The 21,709-nt window shown below is 45.4% G+C and overlaps 1 protein-coding gene across 6 annotated transcripts in view; it reads right to left on the bottom strand.

The window, feature by feature from the left end:
• The window catches only part of TSC22D3 (TSC22 domain family member 3), a 60,338-nt gene that overhangs the window by 12,131 nt on the left and 26,498 nt on the right, over positions 1-21,709 (bottom strand). Inside the window, exon 3 of one of the 6 annotated variants that reach the window (XM_053657462.1) lies at positions 19,735-20,079. The exons of the other annotated variants lie outside the window; for them this stretch is intronic. Within the exon in view, the coding sequence (XP_053513437.1) occupies positions 19,923-20,079 (157 nt within the window). The 3' untranslated portion in view covers positions 19,735-19,922. Of the gene's footprint in view, positions 1-19,734; positions 20,080-21,709 lie in introns of those variants that run through there. 6 annotated transcript variants of the gene reach the window in all.

Below are 21,709 nucleotides of genomic sequence, written 5' to 3' on the forward strand. Positions count from 1 at the left end.
TAATGTCTTATGTGTTCAGCTATCTCTTTTCTTATCACTTCTGAAAACTTGATCAGAACATGAATAAGATCTGCTTTTAGAATATCTGAACCTGCTTTGACTTATAAATCAATCTTAGGCATTTCCCCCTCTCTATTATGAGGAACAGATTGCTTCTAAGATGTTTCACAACATCTGTTCCCACTGTTGGTGGGAACTCTTGGCCTAAGAAGTTGGGTCATGGGGGTGGGCATCACAGGGTAGGTAGGAAGAAGAACTCAGGCATGGGGAGACTACCAGGTTGGGGTTGATTTTTCTCTAATAGCACAGTTTGGTCAGTTAACCAGCCCTTCCTATCTTCTACAAATGCTAGCTTGATTCTAGCCCTTGGCAGTCACTGCCCATCAAACATCGGTCCATTCAGAGGTTGCCTGGTAGGGTGTGATTCATTCTCCCTTAGGAGCCTACTGGAGCTGACTACAGAGACTTGCCAACATGCCCATCCCCACCCTCATCCAATCCTTGCTGTCTTCCCCCCTACAATATTCATCCCATCCCATGGCTTGTGATGTTTCTCTGGCCAGGAAGCCCCACCACTTGCAGACTCCCCTCTCCCAGGGGGAAAGCAGGAGAATTCACTGTTCTCTGTGGTACACGTCCGGCCTGTGTTTTGTTATTTTATTTTATTTTTATGTTTAATTTATATTGCCTGCTAGGTTTGGGTCTTAAATAAACAAAGGCTATGGTTTCCCCAAGGCCTGGACTTCCTGGTTGCCTGTCAGCAACAGAGTGGCCTTTCCAACCTCTTCTCTTGCTCCTTGAAACAGGCAGTGTTAGGGGTGAGGTTTGGAAGAGGAAGATATTTTGGGTCAAAAGCCTGGAAATTCTTAGTGCCAGTTTAATATAGCCCCCCTTCTTAACAAAATCAATGTTAATTTCTGAAGCCACCCTACCAAGTACAGACTTCTTTTAAAAGCCACAGCAAGACTGTAAGGGTAAAGCACAAAAATAGAAAATTCAAAGTATCTGCATTAATTTTTTGAAAAAATCTACTTATAAACATCTTTGTGCCATAGAACAAAGACAGAAGGGTTCAGGTCTTCATAGGTAGAGCTGTTGTGCACAACAGCCTTAAAGGTCTATAGAGTGAGTAGAGCATGTTGGGCCTGTCCAACAAAGGCTTCCTTCCAAAGCTCATACACCTTAAAAATATGAGGAACAATGGCCCCTATGTCCTGGGATAGAGCTGTAATAGCAAAGTAATAAATCCTGGTCAACAGTTCTGACATCCTGTTATTTGCTAAAACTAATACTGTGGAATTTGTTGATGGAATTGCAGAAGAGCTAAAGTAAATATGGAAACTGAGGAATGGCCAAGTACAGGCAGTTACTAGCTCAACAGTTAAGAAGAAGGGAGTTTCACAGATACTGCTTGGATATCTTGGACCAAGGAGTCTGAGCAGAATTTGGAGATAATTCAGAGGCATCCATTTTATCACTAGGCAAACTGTCTCCAACAATGCACTGCTGCAATAATGGGCTTGGTAAATGGAACTGGTCCTGAGTCCTCAGATAGAAAGTACAGGACTGCCTTGTTTTACTGCATTTCACAGACACTGCATTTTTTTTACAAATTGAAAGACAGTGGCAACTGTGCATTGAGCAAGTCTATAGCACCCTTTACCAATAGGCTAAGATGATCATTAGTATTTTTTAGCAATGAAATATTTTTAAGTAAGGTATATATATTGTTTTTAGGCATAATGCTCTTGCACACTGACTACAATGCAGTATAAACACAACTTTTATTATATACACTGAGAAACCAAAAAGTTTGACTTGCTTTATTGTAAAGTAATACTTGTTTTATTGCAGTGGTCTGGAACTGAAGTCACAATATCTCTGAGGGATGCCTGTAATGATAAGAATTGAGATGGCTCTCTTAGTGCGTATTACAGAGTTAAGTACTCCCTGAGAAACGCAGCTCTCCCACCCATACTAAATGAACTTGGTCAAGTGGGAAGAAAATATGTTCTTTTTCCACCTTGGCCAGCTGCAGGAGCTCTTTAGAAGGTCTGTAAACCCTCTATGATGTCAGCTCCTCATTCATGAAGTGGGACTAATGCTTCCATCTCCAACATCATACAAGGTGTATATGTTTACGGACACCAAAAAGTCTGGAAATAGAGATGTTATTGTATTTTTCTGCAGACATAACATCTTTGACAATGATATCTATCTACATATATGTGTGTGTGTATATATATGTATATATGTGTGCACGTGCACGCACGTGTGTCTCTGTGTATATATGTATTTGCCTATGTATCCAGATTTATCGGACATCCTATAAGCAGCATAGCTGAGTTATTTGGAGAGTAAGAATGGACGTGTGAACGTTCTGTGCTCCATGATGAATAAGGGCCTTGGTCCACAAACACTGCTGGCAAAATGGCTCACCAAATGAACAACCCTGTCAATGCTGTTTCAAAGTCTAGCATTACTAATTTTCTGTCCAGTTCCAATTGTCATTTCCATGGTTTCGCAACTTATCAATACTGCTTATGGGAAGGGGGTGGTTTGAGGGATTGATGTTAAAAAGAAATGACCATTTAAATTTAGTCTTTTTAAGGTCTTAGCAATTCTTCCCTGAACTTAAGACCTGTAATATGCATAAGGTTTTGGTCTTGAGAGCCTCTCCAATGGCACAAGCAGTTAGTAATCAGTGGGACCTCTAATCTTTTGAATAGTACTGAAGGCACAGCCAGATAAGACCATTACCAAAAGTGGGCAGCACACAAGTTCTTAGTGAGCATTGATGGGCTTCCTAGACAAACTCTGCAGGGGCTTGTCTTATTCACCACTGTACTCTCAGGGTTTGGTCCAGTTCCTGGCATACAGTCTCAATGTGGTAAATATGTGCTTAATAAATAACTAACGGGTTTGGATGTGTTAGAACTTTTGTAATAGTCCCTGTAAGGGAGAACTATAGGCAAATTTATGGATTCACCTTGTGTTAACACTTTAATTTGGGAATGATTATTATTGTCTGAGAGAAACTCTACAGTTAAAAACATGAAAGACTTTCCATGGCCAGTATTGCCCAAGTGGTTGGAGCATCATCCTGTAACTGAAGGGCTGCAGGTTTGATTCCTGGTCAGAGTGCATACAGAAGGCAAGTGACCCATGTTTCTCTCTTGCATCAATGCCCCCTGTCTCTGTCTCTCTATCTCTCTCTTGCTCTTTCTCTAAAAGTAATAAAAAATGTTCTCAGGTGAGGATTAAAAAAACATGAAAGACTGGTGAAAATCAAACATACTTGGGGAATCTAACACAAACATAAATTAATTAAATAAGAGGCCACTAATGACCTGGAACCATGGCCCAGCTTCTTCAATAAAAGGGTTCACGTGTGTGTGTGTGTGTGTGTGTGCGTGCGCGCGCATGCGTGTGTGCTCCTGGTTCTCCACTAACACTAAGACTTTGGTCAGTTTCCATCTTTAGCTGGAGGCAGTTGAAAACAGGGCACCCATGGGGAGCAGTGGAGGCTGATGAAACCCAGGAGCAGGGCAGCCAAGTCTCAGTTGGCAGCACATCAAAGAGGGATTTCAGGCCAGCAGGGCTGATTCTGAGCAACTGACAGCCATATAACTGGAATGATGGGGGAGGTGGGGACAAAAAAAAACTTTCCTGACTAAAAATATCCTGATGCCCACCAAGATAAAGGGCATCCTCACCATTAATGTCACCCTTGGGCTTGAAGTCTTGAGGATCCTTTTTAAAATGAAGTCATTCTCAAAATGGGAACTGTTTAGTTTTTTTTCTCAAGGAAGAAACATGATGATCTGTTTGGTATGGTCCAAATAGTGGGGGCTTCTGGGAGAAGTGACCCAGGCTGAATAAACGGAGACTGGTTAGGTGCTGCCTGAGACAGAGCTTCACAATGGATCTTAGCTAACTGGTAGCCTTGCACTTTCAGGGGGACAAATGTGCCCAAATATTTCTGGATTTCTGTCAAGAAACCAAACTGCCTGAGTGTCCAGGGGGTCTCATTCACTTGTTTATCAAATGGATGACTCCTCCTCAAGTTCTACTTACTCATTTATAAGTTGGCACAGGTGAGAACTTGACCCCCAGAAAGACCCTGTGACTGATAAGGGGTTGTTGGGTTCTCCTTTCCCAGGGTAATTTCTTTTTAACCAAGAGCCTCTTCTTAACTCATAGGAGGTTCTTGGTTAAAAGTGTGTCTGAGTGGGGAAAATGCCAACAAAAGGGGTGGTTTCTTTGGTCATTTTCTGCCACTCTCTGTTAGCAGTTGCTTTCTCTACCTGTGCACCAGGCAGCCCGGATGGTAGACACAATAGTCACACCAGAGCTGGCTGGGACAGCCCTGGCCCCTTTGCACCTCTCCTTCTTGCCCTTGTAAAACTTTGGTGCCTTAGAGCCCCATTTTAGCTTGACCGGGTAGGTGATAACCAACTGTCTCGAAGACTGGAAAGTAGGGCTGTACAGCCCCCACTGTCCCGGTGGCCATGTTGTCAGTTGGTGACAGCTGGGAGAGGACTTGAAACCAGTTAGCCTGGGGCTCCCAGCCAGCAGTGTATTTTCATCTTCTTTTGACTGGGACTGCCTTCCCCTCTGTAAACACATCCATGTCAGGGAGAAGAAAATGTATAACAGCTTTAAATAGGTGGGTGGCATGCACCCCTCCCATGAATCACCAGTACAGGAAATGCCCTGCAGATGGGCGTTGCTTTAAGTAAACCTGACATATTGAAAACCTCGATTCAACAAGAGAGCTGGGATGGACTGCTGTTTGGTCTTGACTTATGGCTGGGAGATCTCAAAGCTACATCTGGTTGCAATAATAATATCAATAGCTCCCATGTACCAATTACTGAGCAGGCACTGTGATAAGAGGATTATATACATTAGTATATTTTTAAAATATTTTATTTATTTATTTTCAGAGAGAGGGGAAGGGAAGGAGAGAGGGATAGAAATATCAATGTGTGGTTGCCTGTCATGTGTCCCCCACTGGGAACTGGCCTGCAACCTAAGCATGTGCCTTGACTGGGAATCGAAGCACGATCCTTTGCTTCACAGGCCCACACTCAATCCACTGAGCTACACCAGCCAGGGTTACATTAGTATTTTGAATCTCATCAACAGTTGGACAGCTGATGGCAGGAGTTTGTATCATATTATCATTCGGCCCATTTTTAAGATGAAGAAACTGAGGCTCAGAGAGGTTAAGTGAATTGTCTGGGGTCACCCAGCTAGTAAGTGGCAGATGCCAGATGTGAACGTCTGGTGTTTGATTCTAAAGCTCCAGGTTTTTTTAGCTGGGCATTTCACTTAGTTTTGAGGAGATTTCCAGGTAGAGCTACATTCTAGACACAAATGTTCCTTCTCACTGAACTCCCTTCCTCATGCCTTCAGGGGAATTGGAAACAGACCCTTAACAGGGTCTGGGTGGGAAAGCTCTCTAGTGGAGGCCAGTTCTTCCCATTGACTAAAGGATTCCCACTGCAATTTCCTGGAAAGGATCACTCTCTCTAGCTTTCCAGGATGGGACAGAGCTGCATTTCAATTCAGGGGCTGGCAAACTGTTTAAGGGCAACTGCTTGACCATACTTAGGGAAGGGCCCTTAGAAATCTAATTACATACTACTTAGTCACCAGGCTGTGGAAGAGACAAAAGACTCAGTATAATCCAGTGTAAGGAAAGACCAAATGTAAACATGTATTTTGAAACAAGATGTCACTGATCACTGTATAGGTGCAGGGTTGGCCACAAGGCTAAACTGTGAAATAGGACTCTGTCTTCAGAACCTTCCTGCTTCCTCTTCAGGCACCTTCCTCCTGCCTGTCCCCTCAGGCAACCTGTGTCCTCCTGATGCTTGGAGTTCCATGGGCCTCTCCCTGCCATTTGAAGGCACCCTACCCTTCCCAGCCATGCCTCCTTTAAGGGGACTCCCAGTCTCCCTCCTGAAAATCAACCATACCTGGCCTTAGGGCCAATCCTTAAGGACAAATCAGAGAAATGTGTTTGTCTAAATGGGGGGGGGTAATGGCTTAATAGGTTTTGCTCAGTTAAATCACAGGTGCTTTAACCCAAAGAGTTCAGTCAGTGGTATAATTTTAGGTATGGGGGTGGGAAAGAACAAGCTGAGGTGGGGGCAATAGTGGAAGAGGGGAGATTATTTATCAGTGATCTTCCAATCTTGCCAAATAGGCCAGGTGCTACTCTGACTGCACCTAAGTCTGGCTTTACATAGAGGATAAATACTATGCTCTTATACTCATGCTGCATTCTTTCCAGAACATGGTGGAAAACATAGTGGAATAGTAATCAGGAGGCCTGGGTTCTAGTCTGGTTTTGCCCGTGGCTACCAGAACAACCTTGGAAAAGTATTGTATCCATTATGGGCCTCAGTTTCTCCTAAATGTAAAATGACATGATAAGGACTGCAAATTTATATTTATTTAAGTGCTTATATGATGACCGATACCCCTATTTATACTAGGAGCTCTGTGAAGTCATACACCAAGGGCCTACAATAGTATCTGATACATAGTGTTCAACAGATGTAATAATTGAATGAATGAATGGCAAAAGTGACTTCTAAGTTTACTGCTAGTCCTAACAGTCCCAGACTTCATCTTCTCAGATGCAGCTATTTACAGCTGTGCCTCCGAGTGGAGAGGCCCAGGCCAAGGGCACTCAGTGAGGCCCTCAGGCCCTTGCCCTCAGGACCATCCTAGAGGGATAGCCTCTGGGACCAAATACAGCAGGCAAGAATTTTCATTGAGGACCAGGAGGCTTGAGGATACTGTGTGGAGGTGGTAAGGGCTGTAGGAGGGCAGAATAGTCAGGAAGATTCCAGAGAATAATTTTCATACGGTTTTCTGCAAAATAAGACCTGATGGGTGTCTGGGCTGAGGTAGCAAAAGTGCTGAGTTGCATGGTGGCTCAAGGTCAGGGGCTGGAATGGGGCCCAGAGTTTTCAAGCCTCAGCTCACCCCCTTGGGACTGGGCCCTGGCTCCAGGCCCGACCTCTGAATAGCTTCCACACCCCCGCCCATCCTTGTACAATTCCAGTTTCTTAGGCCAACCTGCTTCCTCAATCTACCAGCCACAGCTGCCCTCCCCTGCCCCTCCCCCACACTACATGGACATCCTCCCCCAGTCTTCCTCCAGGGACTCCCAGTGCACTTACCCATTAGGTCCGCCTCTGGACATACTTGCCCACCCCCTTCTCAGTGCTGCCAGCATTTACATACACCCTGACACAACTTCCCTTCTTACACAAAAAAGGAAGGTTTGTCAGTGCTGCTTCCCCTTCCCTCCAACACACCCCCTGATCTCCCCTCTCCACCTCCACTCCAGCCAGGGCCCTCTCCTAGGGACACTCTAAGGTGCTGAGATATTCTCCTGTGTCCCGATTCTTTCCTCCACATTTTAACATGGGTCATAGTTTCAATTCAAAAGAATGAATCCGTAAGAGTGGAATTTCAAGTATTAGTGACCTGAGAGGAGAGAGATGTATATATGGGAAAGGGATTTTTCCCAGAATTCCTGAGATAACACTATGAAGATTATTACCTCCATTCTTTGGATGCTCATTAGGACAGTTCTGTCCTCATTGTCCTGAGAGTAGAGAGACATAAGTTCTGGTCCCATCTCTGCCATTAAAATCCTCTGTGTGACCCTAGGCAAGTCACTTAATCTTTCTGAGTCTCAGCTTCTTCATCTGTCAAATAGGAGTATTTACCCCATGCCCTATCCACCTTGACAGGGCTGTTATGAAAATGAAGAGACCATATGTAGGTGTGTGTGTATATAAGAGAAGGGAGAGAAAGAGAGAGAGAGAGAATGAGCGTGCCCAAGCATGAGCACATTTTTTAAATGGGTACGTCCTGGAAAAATATCAGGGATTATTATGTCTCTCCCCTGCTATGCTTGAAGGACTCATTCAGGTTACATGGTAGAGTCCTCTTTACGAAACAATATCACTGTGCCTTTGGCCTGCCCCTTTCCTTTCTCCCATCCTCTCTCTCTCCTCCAGTTCTTGTCCTTAGTCAGATTTGGTCTCCGGTGTACCTCCACCCTGCTTTCAGAACATCTCCTGCCCTGTCTTTGTCATCCATCCTATCACCCTAAGGCCTTCATTCACCATCCAAGGATCTTTGGCCACGCGCTTTCTCTGGGGCCACTGGCATGCCAAATGACCCCAATTTCCTGGCCCTGACCTTAGCCAGTCCCCATGGAAGCTGTTAAGAGGAAGGACTCTGGAGAGTGGAAGGGGGGTAGTGACTGAACTTGACACTTTGCTACAGAGGCTGAATACAATGTAGAACACCCAGCATGTGCTCAAGAAACACACCACTGTTTGATTACATGTGCTTGGGGGAAATTTAGGGGTGGAGTCTGCTTTGGGGTCCATGAAATCGTGCCAGATAAGCAATTGCCTGCTCTATGTCTACATTGGCCAGGCCCCAACCATTTGCTTTTCCCACCCATCTTTTTCTTTTCCTCACAACCCAGAGAAAAGGCTAGGCTCTTTCATCTCCAGGACATGCGTACTACAACGTGATTTCAGGCCTCCCTGGCCAAGTGCCACAGAGTTTCTCTGGTATCCCCACATTTCCCCCTGGAATAAGAGGCTGGGAGAAGTTTGGGGCACCCTCTGAATTTCCCAGCATAAGTAATCAGCTCTGTCTAAAGGTCTACAACCAAGAATATTTTCACTGAGGAAATGTCAGTTTCCTTCAGCAGAATTAGGGGCCCCTGAGCTTTTCCTAGGGGGTAGAGAATAATGCCCATCATGGGTCAGCACAGTTCTAACAGCTGTACTCCTATACTAGGTGATCACAGTCCTCTTGGTTGTAATGAGTTTTGGTCTGGCAAATACTCTAGAGAAGCTTTCTCCCAATTTGTGGGGGCAAAGCCCTGATACATTTCAGTGCTCCCTCGAGGCTTCAGTTCAACCCTCCTCTCCCCAAAGGAATAGATTAGAGGCAAAAGGTGACCTTGCTAGGCCTTGCCAGAGAACTGGTCACACACAGGGCAACAGTGCATGGCTTCCACCACCTTTCTCCCTCCCTCTGTCCCTCTCTGGGGTCCCATGTCAGCAGGCAGGTTGAGAGGAAGTGGGACTCTGTGGAGAAGCCACCTGAGAAAGTTGGTCCCATAATGGAGGTGACAAAGGTGGTTTCAGAGACCCAAGGCTTAGCAGCTTAAGTAGTGGTAGAATTCTGAAGTGAGTAAAGGAAGAGAGAAGTTGATAGTGCAGAGTGTAGGTCTGTGGTGGGTGTGGGAGGTTGGTAAGAAAGATCACAACGTCTCACAATTGTTAAACCAGTAAAGGTAGAAATAATGATGATAGCTGCTATTTATTGAAAGTTATGCTCCAGGCACTGGGCCAAGGACTTTTTCACACATTATTTTAATTATTCCTCACAACCCTATGTAATTATTTTGGTTTGTTTTACAAATGACAAATGAAAAAATAGGAGCTCAGGGAGTTGGTGACTAACCCAATGTCACACAGATGGAGTTGAGATTTGAGAATGAGTTGATTTCAGAACCCACACTCTTCACACCTACCCAGCCCTCACTCCCCCTGCCCCAAAGCACAGGCCCTGGGCCAAATGGTCCACAGTCTTGAGAGGCTGAACCTTCTAGCAAAGTTCAGCTTCCCAAGGCCCTGAGAGCCTCAGCTACCTGGAATTGGTTTCTCTTCACTCCATTTTTTTTCCCTTAAGAGGCCAACAATTCCAACCAGGGATTTGTTTATGAGCATGCAACAGAAAAGGCAGGAGTCACCTAGTCACAAAAGAACTAGGCTCTGAATCAGGAGAGAGACCAACTTTTGCTCCTGGTCCTGCCATAAGATTGTTATGTGACTCCAGGCAGGTTGACTCCCCTCTCAGGGTCTTAGTTTCTACACCTGCCCAAAATCAATCTCTGGGTTTGGGCAGGGATCAGTGATGTCTAAAATCCAAGAGTATCAAATACTTAAGGATGGGCTCCTGATCACTGTCTCCTCTGTGTAAGAAGGCCTGCCAATTTAAAAGTGCCCCAGCTCTCCACCTTCCACTCTGGACTTAGCTTTTGGTGAGGCTGCTGTAGCACTCAGCACCACACTCAGCATCTGATCTGAGATCCACCATGGTGCCAGAAGGTGGATCCTATTGGCAGGACCTCTAACCAAGCCCTCTCTCATTGAACATGCTTCAGTGTTCCTTCCAATCACTCCTCTGAGATGACCTTGCCTTGCCTTTTCCTTCCCCTTCTCCTTCCTCTACTTTACTCCCATCCAGTCCACTATTGCTCTGGGAACACCACACTTCTTTTCTCCTGGCAAATATGTCTGACCCATACCAGCTGGCTTCCTCCTTGAATGCAAAATTCTTCCCTTTGGTCTATTGGCATCTTCTGGCCTCTTTTTTGCTGTGTTTTGTTTTCCCACATAATCAGAGAGATGGTAGCAACCTTGAAGGTCCATTAGTTCAATTTTTTGGTGGGTAAGGAAATTAATTTGTATAGAGCAAATGACGTGCCCATAGGTATACAGGCAGGGCCAGAGCTAAATTCCATACAGGCCTGTCTGATTCTTGGGCTGCTGCTTCTTTACTCTCCTCCCTTGCCTTTTAGGTAAGGTATTAACCTATCAGCCACCATCATAACCTGCCCCTTCTCCAAATGCACCTAATGATGGTGTCACATCACTGAGCACTGATTCTGTGTGTACCTATGTTTCCCAACAAGAAAGTAGTCTGGGGGGCGGGAGTTAGGGAGCTAACTCATTCCTCCCACTTGAATGAGGTACAAAGAGGGGAAGTAACCTGCCTAAGGTCAGACAGCTCATTAATGGTAAAATTGGGAACAGGATCTAGGGCTCTGAGTCTGCAGTCTGGGCCACTTCCACTCCACCATGATGCAGCACACCTTTTTCTCTCATTTTCTACTTCTATACTGTACTGGAATGTTATATTTTTGCCCCTTCTTCTATTCTTTATATTCTTCTCCTCCCTTCTAACTTCTGTATTTTTTACAAATCTACTGGAAGGGACCTTAGGGATCATTTATTTCTACATATCACTAAACAGATGAAGTCAGACAGCTAATTAGTGGTCCAGCTGTAATACAAACCCAAGTCACCAACTCATAGTTGAGTGCTCTTTCAACCACCTTCCTCCTGTCTGAGCTTGATGTCTAGAGTCCTTCTAATTTGGAAAGCTGCCCCCTCCCCTGCCATCCAGGTCCAGCAGGAACTGAGAGTGCTTGGGCCCAGGGTCATACAGTATCCCTAGGGAAAGGTGGAAGGAACAGAGACCTGTAACCACCCGCATCCTCTCATGTTCCACTCCAGGAGGCCCCTGCCTGGTCTTGCTGAGAGTGGTGACTATCAAGTATATATGGAGATAAATCCATAGCTTCTTGGATTCTCAGTTCATGGCCTAGACAGTGGTGTCAAAGCCTGAGCCAGACGTAAAACAAGGTCAGCTCAATGTCCTCCCAATGGAAAAATCTGGTAAAATCAATAGTGCTTACAACATCGAAAGACCCAAAGACCTTTCTTCTGTTTGTTCCCTACCCCACCCCCTGGGCCACTCTTTCTCACTCACTCTGCTGTGAAGGCACAGACAACACAGGAATCTGGCAAGCAAAGCTACAAAGGTTGGACCATGGCTCCCCAGAGCCCTTGAACTAAAGGGAGAGAGGAGGCTTGTTGAGGTGTGATTGACTTAGGAAGACCCCAGTCAAAGCCCTCCTGGGTCCTTCAGGCAATGCTAATAACATTCAAGGCACTCACTCTCATCTGGAACCTGGTTGGAAATAATGAGAAACCCCCCAAGTTCCAGTAGAAATTCTAGAAGCTCAGTCCTGCCCTAGCTTTGCCACAGGGCTTTCACTAAGAAAGAGAACAGCTAAAAAAACAAATTAGACACCACCATGGGGCCTTCCTATACTGGGAAGTGTCTGAGGCCCTCAGACTAAAGTGTATGTTGGCCTTTTTCCCAGACATCCTTCTCCTACCCTTCAGTGGGTGTGTCCTACCTTCCCTCTATGCACATAGAGGGTGAATGTCCCATGTTGTTTTTTGCAGGGTCACATACAAGATTCTTCCTTCTGTCCCTGAACTGCTCATACAGCAGAAGCTAACATTTCTGCCATTAAATGAGATCTTTTATGTGGAAGTATGGTGAATTTATGCTAGCCTGGATTTATTTAAACAAATATCTATTGAGCACCTACTCTGTGTCAGACACTGGTAGCTTCTATCAACTGTGTTTTGTGTTATTGAAGACTGTTGTACCTTATAAGTTTTCATTGAGCCTGTAGGGAAATAAACAGCTGAATTCTTTTTACCAAGGAAAAGATGCTCAGGGATGAGATATGAAGCCAGGCCCTGAGGGCAAACGTGGGCCTTGGTGTGGGTCTTTGGACACCAAGAGATCATGAGGTATGTGTGTCTATAGTGGTGAGCTTGGAAATGCCTCTTCCATACAAGCTGTTAGGAACAGGGACAAACATCACACTCCAGAGAAGTTGTCCTGGGAGATCATAAGAGGCAGAAGTGAGGACAAACACAGGGCTTTTCCCAGTTAAGGGGCAACTGTGACCTCCACCCTCAGTCCTCAAAGCAGGGATCCCTGCCTGTTAGCTTACCAAGCAAGGCAAAGGACAGAACATTTGGAAGAAGTGGTTCTCTTTTTTCTAATATGTTCCCTGGGTATCGTTGCCGGTCAAGATATATCCCAGGCATTTAAAGGCAACTAGGTATCTTTTCAGTAGAAAGTGTTTATGGTTAAACACTCCACCTCACCTCCCAAGGGCATGAACTAGATTTTGTAGCTCTTCTTTTCCTAGACAAGGTCTTGGCATTGTGCCTGTTCCCCCAATCCTGCCTTCTGGGTGATCTTGCTCAAGGACGCCAAGGGAGTTGGTGGTGGGGGCTGGGAGTGGAGAGTTTCCTGGATCCTGGCCTGGCACTCTTGCCACCAAACCCCACCAATTTTCCCTTTCCCTTCTTGCCCTTGAGCTATGTCTATACCTTGTGGAGGCACATGCCCTGCACCCCATTAGCTTTCACTGGGCAAAAGGGTGTTTCTGTCCAACACCATTTGGTAGTTCAGCCATTAGGGGCCTAGGAAATCTGGATGTCTTTCCCGAGTGGGGGAGGTGGAGGCCAGGCCACTTTGCTGGTCTGAGACCTGCAGAGATGGGCCCCTAAGGCATTTTTTTTTGCTGGAGGCCCTAACTATAACCCCTAAGCTTGGCATCTGACAGCTAAGGCAGGTCACTGTGGGTCCTCTACTACTAAGCTTGTTGCTGACATATGGTTCTACAAGTGCTGAGATGCACTGTTGTGGCCGGATGCAAACGGCACGAAGCAGGGTCCAGCTGTGAGCCAATTGGGTAGCTGACATTTCAGGAACCAAAGAGCTTGTGTGTACTGGACAAGCTGTTTATTGTGGTCTTGGCACTGCCTGGCCCTTCAGACAGCAACAACTACTCCCAAACTGGGAAAGGAGAGGGAATTAGGAATCAACCATAGCCAAAGACCTGGAATCTCTTCCCTGACACCATTTGCTCCCTGCAGCTAACATGCTGCTGGTTCCAACCACTGGAAATGCCCCCATCAGGGAACTGGAGGGGGCAAGCCCCACAAACCTCCATTTGTGAAGTCCCAGATCATAAATTATCTACATGCCCATGTCACCACCCTTCTAACTGCCCAGCTGTCAGAGATGGCTGCTGGTGAGCGATGGTCAAGCAGTTGGTATTTGGACGAAGAGTGAGAGATCTTGATGTCACAAGCCTTAAGCATGCAGAGGGACTGGTACTCCAAAGCTGCAGGCTGTAGACATACACAGACACACACAGAGGAAGATGGTCATCAACGGACCATGATAAAAATGGTCCTTTTTTTTAAAGTCCTCGCCTGGTCCCTTCAGATATAATTAGGGTTGACAACATGCTGGGGAAAATGTGGCATGGACATGTGTGTTAGGGTGGGGTAGACAGGGTAGACAAAAGGATCCCAAATGAAGGAAGCCAGGAGGCCAAAGTTCAGAGAAGTTGTGGGGAAGGTAGAGCTTCTCAGAAGACATTTGGCCTCATCTGTGCCCAGGGGCAGGTATTATCAGTCTTATGGCTTGAGAAGAAGTGTTACTTACTAGCAAGTGAATCATAAATAAAGGGTTGAACTCTGCCTCAGGCTCTTGACTTCCACGCCTTGTCCTACCCAAGATTGTAGCTGCCAAGGCTGGGCAAATAAAATGATTGAAATGTCTTCTGAGTGTCCTGGTCAGCACCTCTGGTTTGTCTGTGGTTTAGCATGCAGTCAGTCCTATCAACCCTGCTGTGCGTGATAGCCATCTTCAACACACACACAAGTACATACACATGCATATACACTGCAGCAATACTGAACACCAGTTTACATTAATTGAGTGCATACTTTACATCAAGTATATATAGTTCAAAGCACTTCATATATAGTTTATATATTATCTCAATTAACTTTTCCCAATGTGCTCATTATCCTACAGGGCTCCTGTGACTAAGTATATGAACATGTCTATCTGTACAAAAAGCCTCAGGGAAGGAAGAAAGAGGGGGTAAGATGGAAGATACAAGAGCTTGGCCTTGGAAGAACCATGATGGTGGGAGAGGTTTTGCAAGAGGGATTATGGGTAGCAGAATGCCCACCAGGTGCCAGAAACTAAGATTACCTCACTTTGTGGCCTCACTCCTGTTGGTAGCCCTACAACCACACCCCTCAGCATGGTGCCTGCTCACTGGTAAAGAACGAATAAGCCCAACATGGCATCCTTAGGGAATACACAGACCAAGTTGCTGCCTCCCACTTGATAAGACCCAAGCTTTAAAGTGACTTCCCCAGAGGTCAGGTCACTAGATATTACTTAAGCTCCCAGCACATGGCAGGCATTGGCAGTATAGAGATGAACCCAGTAGGAATCCTGCCCTTGAGATGTGGCTAGGTTGGCAAAGGAAATGTTAGATTTACCTTGAGCCATTCCCAGGTGTCCACTGAAGTGAGAAGTGCAGGCTGTGTTACAGGAAGGGAACAAAACAAAGCCCCTGGGCCTCCCCAAGGATATGGTTGCTGCCTTCTGTTCTACTTACAGAACTAGGCAGTCCCATTGGCACCATTCTTCATTGGGTTGCTTCTACAAACACAGCTTGAAGCTCCCTTTCAGGGCTGTGTTTGCCACTTTGGCTGGCAAGCTGAGAGCCTGAAATGAGTAAGGGCTTGGGAGAAGGGGTGAAGCCACAGGAGGTTACATCGATTCTCTCTCTCCTTAGCATCTGCCATGGGCCCCACAACCACCAGGAAAGGGAGAACCCCCTTCTTCAGAGCTCTTCCCCACCTGCACATCCTCTCCTTCCTCCCTGGGAAGCCCAAGGCTTAAAGCATTGATTCTAAGTAATTAACTAATTAATGAATCTGGATGGCAAAGTTGCTGAGGTTGCTGGAAAAACCTCTGTTGTCACCAACCCACAGAACCCAGCCAGGCACTACCTCCCACTGTGGGCAAAAAAAGAAGGCAACAAAGGGACTACTTGACTATCTCCCCAAAGCTCCATATGCATCAGAAGTGTCCACCACCCAGCAGTCCCTTGCCCAATGCCAGGAGACCTATGTCTGGACTGCACACCCCCTCACAAAGACAGCCTCTCCCACTCCAGCTGGAGCTGTGATTTGCTTAGTTCCCCAGTGTCGAGCATATTCTCTGTGGTCCAAGGAAGTCCGTCTGTGGGCTCTCCCAATGCAAAGTGCAAGACTACAGGAGATGGATGGATAGTGATGGGAGAAGGGAGGGGAGAGAGAAGAAGGAGACTGAGAGGCACACACAGCTGGCAGAAACCCATCTCCAGCTGTTGGGCGGGCTGTTTCCTTTGATAAAGCACTTGGCAGTACTCCCAGTTCTGTAGTTTCTGGCCTGCAAAAAGCACACCCAAAGCACGAAGCACAAACCTGCCTGTGGGAGGACTTTAGCCTTCCTTTATTTTCTTTCTTTCTTTAATTTTTTTAGGCTTTAGAAAATGCACCCCCCTCCCAAGGAAACTTGTCCCTCCCCTACACTTGGGCCAAGTGAAGTTGTACCAACAGGCGATGGGCTGGGCCACTGGGGTTTCATCACAGAAATTCAGTGGCACAGGGCCACACTTGAGGGTCCAGGATGGGTGTGCAGTGAGGCCTCAGCACATGTGTTTGTGAGTATGCGTGTGTGTGTGTGAATGAGAGGGAGAGAGACAGAGAATGTGTGTTTGTGTTTGTCTGAGAAGCTGTGCTTGTGGCCGATACTGCCTTCTGTGTGGCACATCATTCTTCTCCCCATTTAGGCTCCTTCCAGCTCACTAATATTTCCCAGGAAAGGACTAGGTAATAGAGGTAGTACCAGGATCACATGATCACACAGAACAACAAGCCTTCCTCCAACTCCTGGTCCTGTGGCTTCACGGAAGACTGCTTCCTCTCTCCCTGGTGAAACAAGAAGCCTGGCTTGAAGTTCTCCAAGGTGCCTTCAAGGAACCAGAGCATGATGTGTCACAGAGCCCCTTCACCCTCATTTCCTCCAGGCTCATTTACAGCCTAATGGCAAATGGCCCCAGGTGCACAGTTTGACCAACCCCTAGAGGGCCTCTGTTACTCCCAGCTTCCCAGATTCCAGAGGGGAACTTGATCTGACCCAGGAGCTTGCATAGGCTCTTCACATCATTCCCAGAAGTCCCCACTCAGGAGCCCCAAGCACAGTGCGCACTTCCACCCCAACCAGCCCAAGGTGCCCAGTGTCTGTTGTCTCAGAGGGGCCCTCTCAGGGTCAGTTCACCAGGCTGCCACCAAGGGGAAGGACCCTGCCCAGTCAGGCAGGAGACAGTGGCTCCAGCAGAAGTGAGAGAACTTCCTCTGAAACCCGAGGGAGAGGCAGCTGTCCTGTCTGGAACAGCTCAGGATGGCCATGAACCACTGACCCTCCACCTTACAATGCTCACAGCTCAAACTAGAGTGGCTGCTGGCCTTTAGTGATGGGAGAGAGCAGTTGGGAAGAAGCAAACATAACACAAAAACAAACACAGCCTGGGAACTTTGGACCAGCTTCCAAACTGAAAGTCCTCAAATGTCCCTTGCTTCTCCCTCCCAAAATTGTTTACTTAGGGAAAAAGGGAGGACACTAGACTCCAGGATGGCAAAGCCAGAAGACATTTAGTCCAACCATTTCATATTACATTTGGAGAAACTGAGGTCCAGAGTAAGGCAGAGACTTCTGCTGGTTAGCAGAAAAGCTGGCCTTAAAAGTCAGGGTGCTATCCCAAAGATTTCTGGGTCCTGACCATGGTGGAAAGAAGATACACAAACCTGAGGTCCAAGCAGAAATTTTGGGACCCAGAAGCTGCAAGGTGAAATAGGCAGTGCGGTCTGTTGAGCTGACAGTGGATTAAGGGTGCTGTGGGCTGTGAGCACTTTAGACTAGTTACACCTAAAGAAAGATATGCCTGTTGACACTACTGTGCCAGGTAGGCATCACACGTGGGGCTCAGTGGCAAGCCTGAGTTGCACTGGAGACCCTTGTTCTTCCCTATATTTACTTTTTCTACAGTATTTACAGTATTCTACATACTGAGGGCTCAAGCTCTGAAAGAGGGTATAAGCTTAGCCATAGTTTCTCCACTGGTTGGGGAGGCAGTCTGGAGAACTAACCCCGGTGGGTAGCCTTTGCATTCCTTCTGATTTAGAATCCATTTTGTCCCTTTCCAGCCCAGATATAATGCTCCAGTTGCAAACAGGAAAAGGAAATGAGTATGTGAGATTGCCTACTGGCTTCAAAAAGGTGATGAGCCATGAATAGCCTTCTTAACCTTGAGCAGGCTCTAGGGCCAGATTGTGGACAGATGGCTAACCCTGGCATGCTCAGGCCAAAATTAAATCAACTGGGTCTGTGATCAAGCCATGATCTGGAGATAAAGCTGAGTTGATCTTGCCATCTCTGATATAGCCAACCCTACACTACTAGAAGCCACCAATCCTTCACTATGGCCAGTGTGGAAATAGTACAGTTTTTTGAGAGAGGGTGCTCTGGATACCTGGAAGAAGGTCTATTAAAATAAAGAGCTCAGCATGAAAGACAATCATGCCCACTACTTTCAATACTTAAAGACATGTTTTGGAACCTGCTCTAAACCCTTCTATTCCCCTTGTTCTTGCTGAGGGTTATGGTATACAGTGACAGAATAAGGTCCTTCTTGATCTTCTATGCATGCTCTACACCTAAATTCTAGACAGTCACAATTGTCACTTCATTCCACCTATCATTTTATAAAGCCCATCATTTTATAGGATGTTTTGGTACATGTTACTTTGAATCCGTGTACATGTATCTTTATAATTGTTCTTGAGTAATTTCTCTGCATGTATTCAATCTTCCCAACTTGACCCAAAGCTCTTGAAAGGTGGAAAGCAGGCCTTTGGTGTTTTTTCCCTCCCTTCCTCCCTTCTCCTGTGGTACTCAGGACAGAGGTGTCACCAAGGAGATGGTCTCAATAGTGCTTGTTCAACTCAGTAACAACCATTAGGGAGGCCAGATAATTTCTGAATTCATCTGCAAGTGTATCCAGTGATGACTGAAATCTGCAGCTGAATGTGTCTGTTGCAGCAAAGAAAGAAGTATTATTAAACGGAGGGTCACCCAACGCCAGCATGTCAGTTGACTTAACCACTCCCTCCCTGTCACATATTAATGAAATAACAAATTAGCAGCTGGGACAAGGATGGGGTGCCTCCCATCAAGTGTCCATTACACCCAGGAGCTGGACATTCCAGTTCCCTGCATCCTCTCCTCTGTTTCACCCATCTCTTTGGCAACAAGGTGTTAAGCTACTTTCTAGGTTCATTTCCAGAAGTGCCAGTCTCCCTGGATCTAGCTGCATGACAACATTGGATCCAGAGTGAGTTATTGATAGGGCATTATTTGAAAGTAGAGCTCATGTTTGTTCATAAATGTGTATTCAAATATACCTTGTTTATGGGTTTACCTAGTAGAACATATAAGGGGACTGGTTTTGATGCTGGACACACATATTTGGATTACAGCCCCAAGTATTTAGGCATACTTTTCATAAACACTCATTTCAATCAGAACTGTCTTTAGGTTGTCCTCTTCTACTGTTTTACAATAGGTCTCACAGACTGAGTAGTTAGAAATCTTTCATTTACTAACACAGAGAATACAAAGGTAGCCTGGAGACCTATGTTATGACTAAGACTGATAATTTAGCTAATATGTCTACAGAGTGAACTACTTACTATTAACTAAGTCATTAGTTAAGGTCATATTTGCATTTCAATTGTCAACCCCAAACATCTGTTTGTTTAGAAGAGGTTACTTTAGTTTATTACGGTTATAGCCACTGGTGAGATAATCTGCTTAGATTTCACAAGCATGTATGAATTGCCTACCTCAGCCCTTATTTTCACAGAATAAGAGTTCTATTGAAGGCAAAAGGTCAGACTAAAGATAATAAATGATTTCTCTTCTCAACAGAAGTAAAAACAGGCTTTAATTGATTCACCACAATTCTAGGATTCAATATCTATATTTCTTTTTTCTTTTTAACATATTTTATTGATTATGACAATACAGTTGTCCCATTTCCCCCTTTCATTCCCCTCCACCCTGCACATCCCTCCCCCACCATTCCTCCCTCTTTAGTTTATGTCCATGTGTCACAAGTTCTTTAGATTCTGTATTTCCTATACTATTCTTGCCCTCCCCCTGTCTATTTTCTACCTACCATCTATGCTACTTATTCTCTGTACCTTCTTCCCCCTTCTCCTCCTCCCAATCCCCTGTTGCTAACCTTCCTTGTGATCTCCATTTCTAGGTTATATTTCTTAATGATGTTAATCTGTCCAAGGGTGACCCACATGATTCCCATTGCTCCAAGAATAATCTTTAGGCAGACATTTCATTGGCTCAGAGATTGTTTTCCAAGCACTGAGTGTTGCTCTTCTTAATGGTGGAGTCACTCTCACTGTGCTGGCAGAGATTGCAGGTGGCCTGGGAGAGGGGGTAGAGGGATGAGGGATGATAGAGATCATGAACAGAGAAAGGGCAGACAAATGTTAGAAAATATCTCCTTAAGGAGGAAGAAACAAAGGCAGAAGATTTAAAGAAGTCTGGAAGTGGAGGAAAAAGAATGGAGCCAGTCAAACAGAAGATTTGAGAATAACCCATACATATACATCAAACCAACCCTTACCAGATATACACATATACAGTACCTCTTTCATATATACCTTCCTCACCCTAACTCTCAAGCTCCATGTATAGGAATAGACTCAAATGGAGTCACAACCATATGTTTCTCACACACAAGAGCACCAACCCTCCCAGATGCTGTCCTTCCAGCTATCCCTTCAAAAACACAGGTATCTCTTCCTCCCACCCCCAACACACAAATATATTTACCAAACATTTAGCTATACCCTTTTGGCACGTGATTTCAACATTTTTATGTATATCCATATTATAACCCAAACTCCTTTCATACATTCAAGTCCTTACATATGTACACAGCTATACATACACACACATTCATATACATCCTTCTTCCCAACAAAGACAGGAGTCTGTGCTCAATAAATGCTAGTGCTTTCTGTCTTGGTGGACAGGATTTAAAGGAGTGACTGTAAGCTAGGTGAATAAGCAAAGTACTTTTTCTAGTGGTTCTTAGCATAGTGGAAAAGTCCATGAAGGACATTTGAAATTCCTCACAGAGTTCACACCCCTGGCCTATAGACAAGATGCTAGTGGTAACCTTTAGTAACTGCCAAAAGCTGCTAAGACTCTCTTAGTCCTGCTATGCTAGCTGACCTTTGCAAGGAATCCTGGGTATTTTGAACTAAGACCATTTAGTATAAGAAACAAAACAACAAAACAGAAACAAAACATTTTCCCTGATATTTAATAATAATACTAAAGTGTCCAAATTTACCAGGCATGCCTGGCCTGTGGCAAGATGGTGAAGCAGGACAAGTTGATTTTAAAGTCTGCCACAACTGGATGTCCTCGGAGTCTGCTCCCTTCCCCCATCACCACACATGTCTTGGAACCTCATCTTGTCCCCTGCCAGTGGGCTGACTCTGTGCTGGCCAGAGAAGACTAAAATTGGGGGAAGGACTTGTATTTGACTAGAAGAAAGTCATGGGCAAGCTTAGAGGGAGCAGTGAGTCCATTAAATCTAAGATCTAAGTGTTAGACACTGATCTCTGCAATGCCATCTGCACAGGAAGTCTTTGGTCCAGTGAGTTTTTCTCCAAGTCCCACTAGCCTACACATTAAGAAATTCCAATGTGGCTTGGTGAAAAGCAATCAGATATGTTATTGACACTGTTTCATTCTGAATAGCATGGGGGACTACAGCTTTCTTTACTTAGCTCACTAGTTAGCTAACAAGCATTTTTCCAAGCACCTACTGTGCACAGTGCACTGTCTCAGACACTGGGTTCTTGCCCTCATTGCTGATGCTATTGAATTTCTGAATACAGGCTGTTGCCAGACATCCAATTTTCTGAGTGCCTGCTCTGACAGGGAACAATGACTAATGAACCAAACATCAGGGAGGGCCCTCTGATCTCTAGCACAGAACATGCCTATAAAGGCAGAGTCTAATTTGTTCAGCAAGCAG

This window comes from Artibeus jamaicensis, unplaced genomic scaffold (assembly GCF_021234435.1).
Source record: "Artibeus jamaicensis isolate MK-2021 breed Jamaican fruit bat unplaced genomic scaffold, CSHL_Jam_final scaffold_461, whole genome shotgun sequence".
NCBI classification, from domain to species: Eukaryota; Metazoa; Chordata; class Mammalia; order Chiroptera; family Phyllostomidae; genus Artibeus; species Artibeus jamaicensis.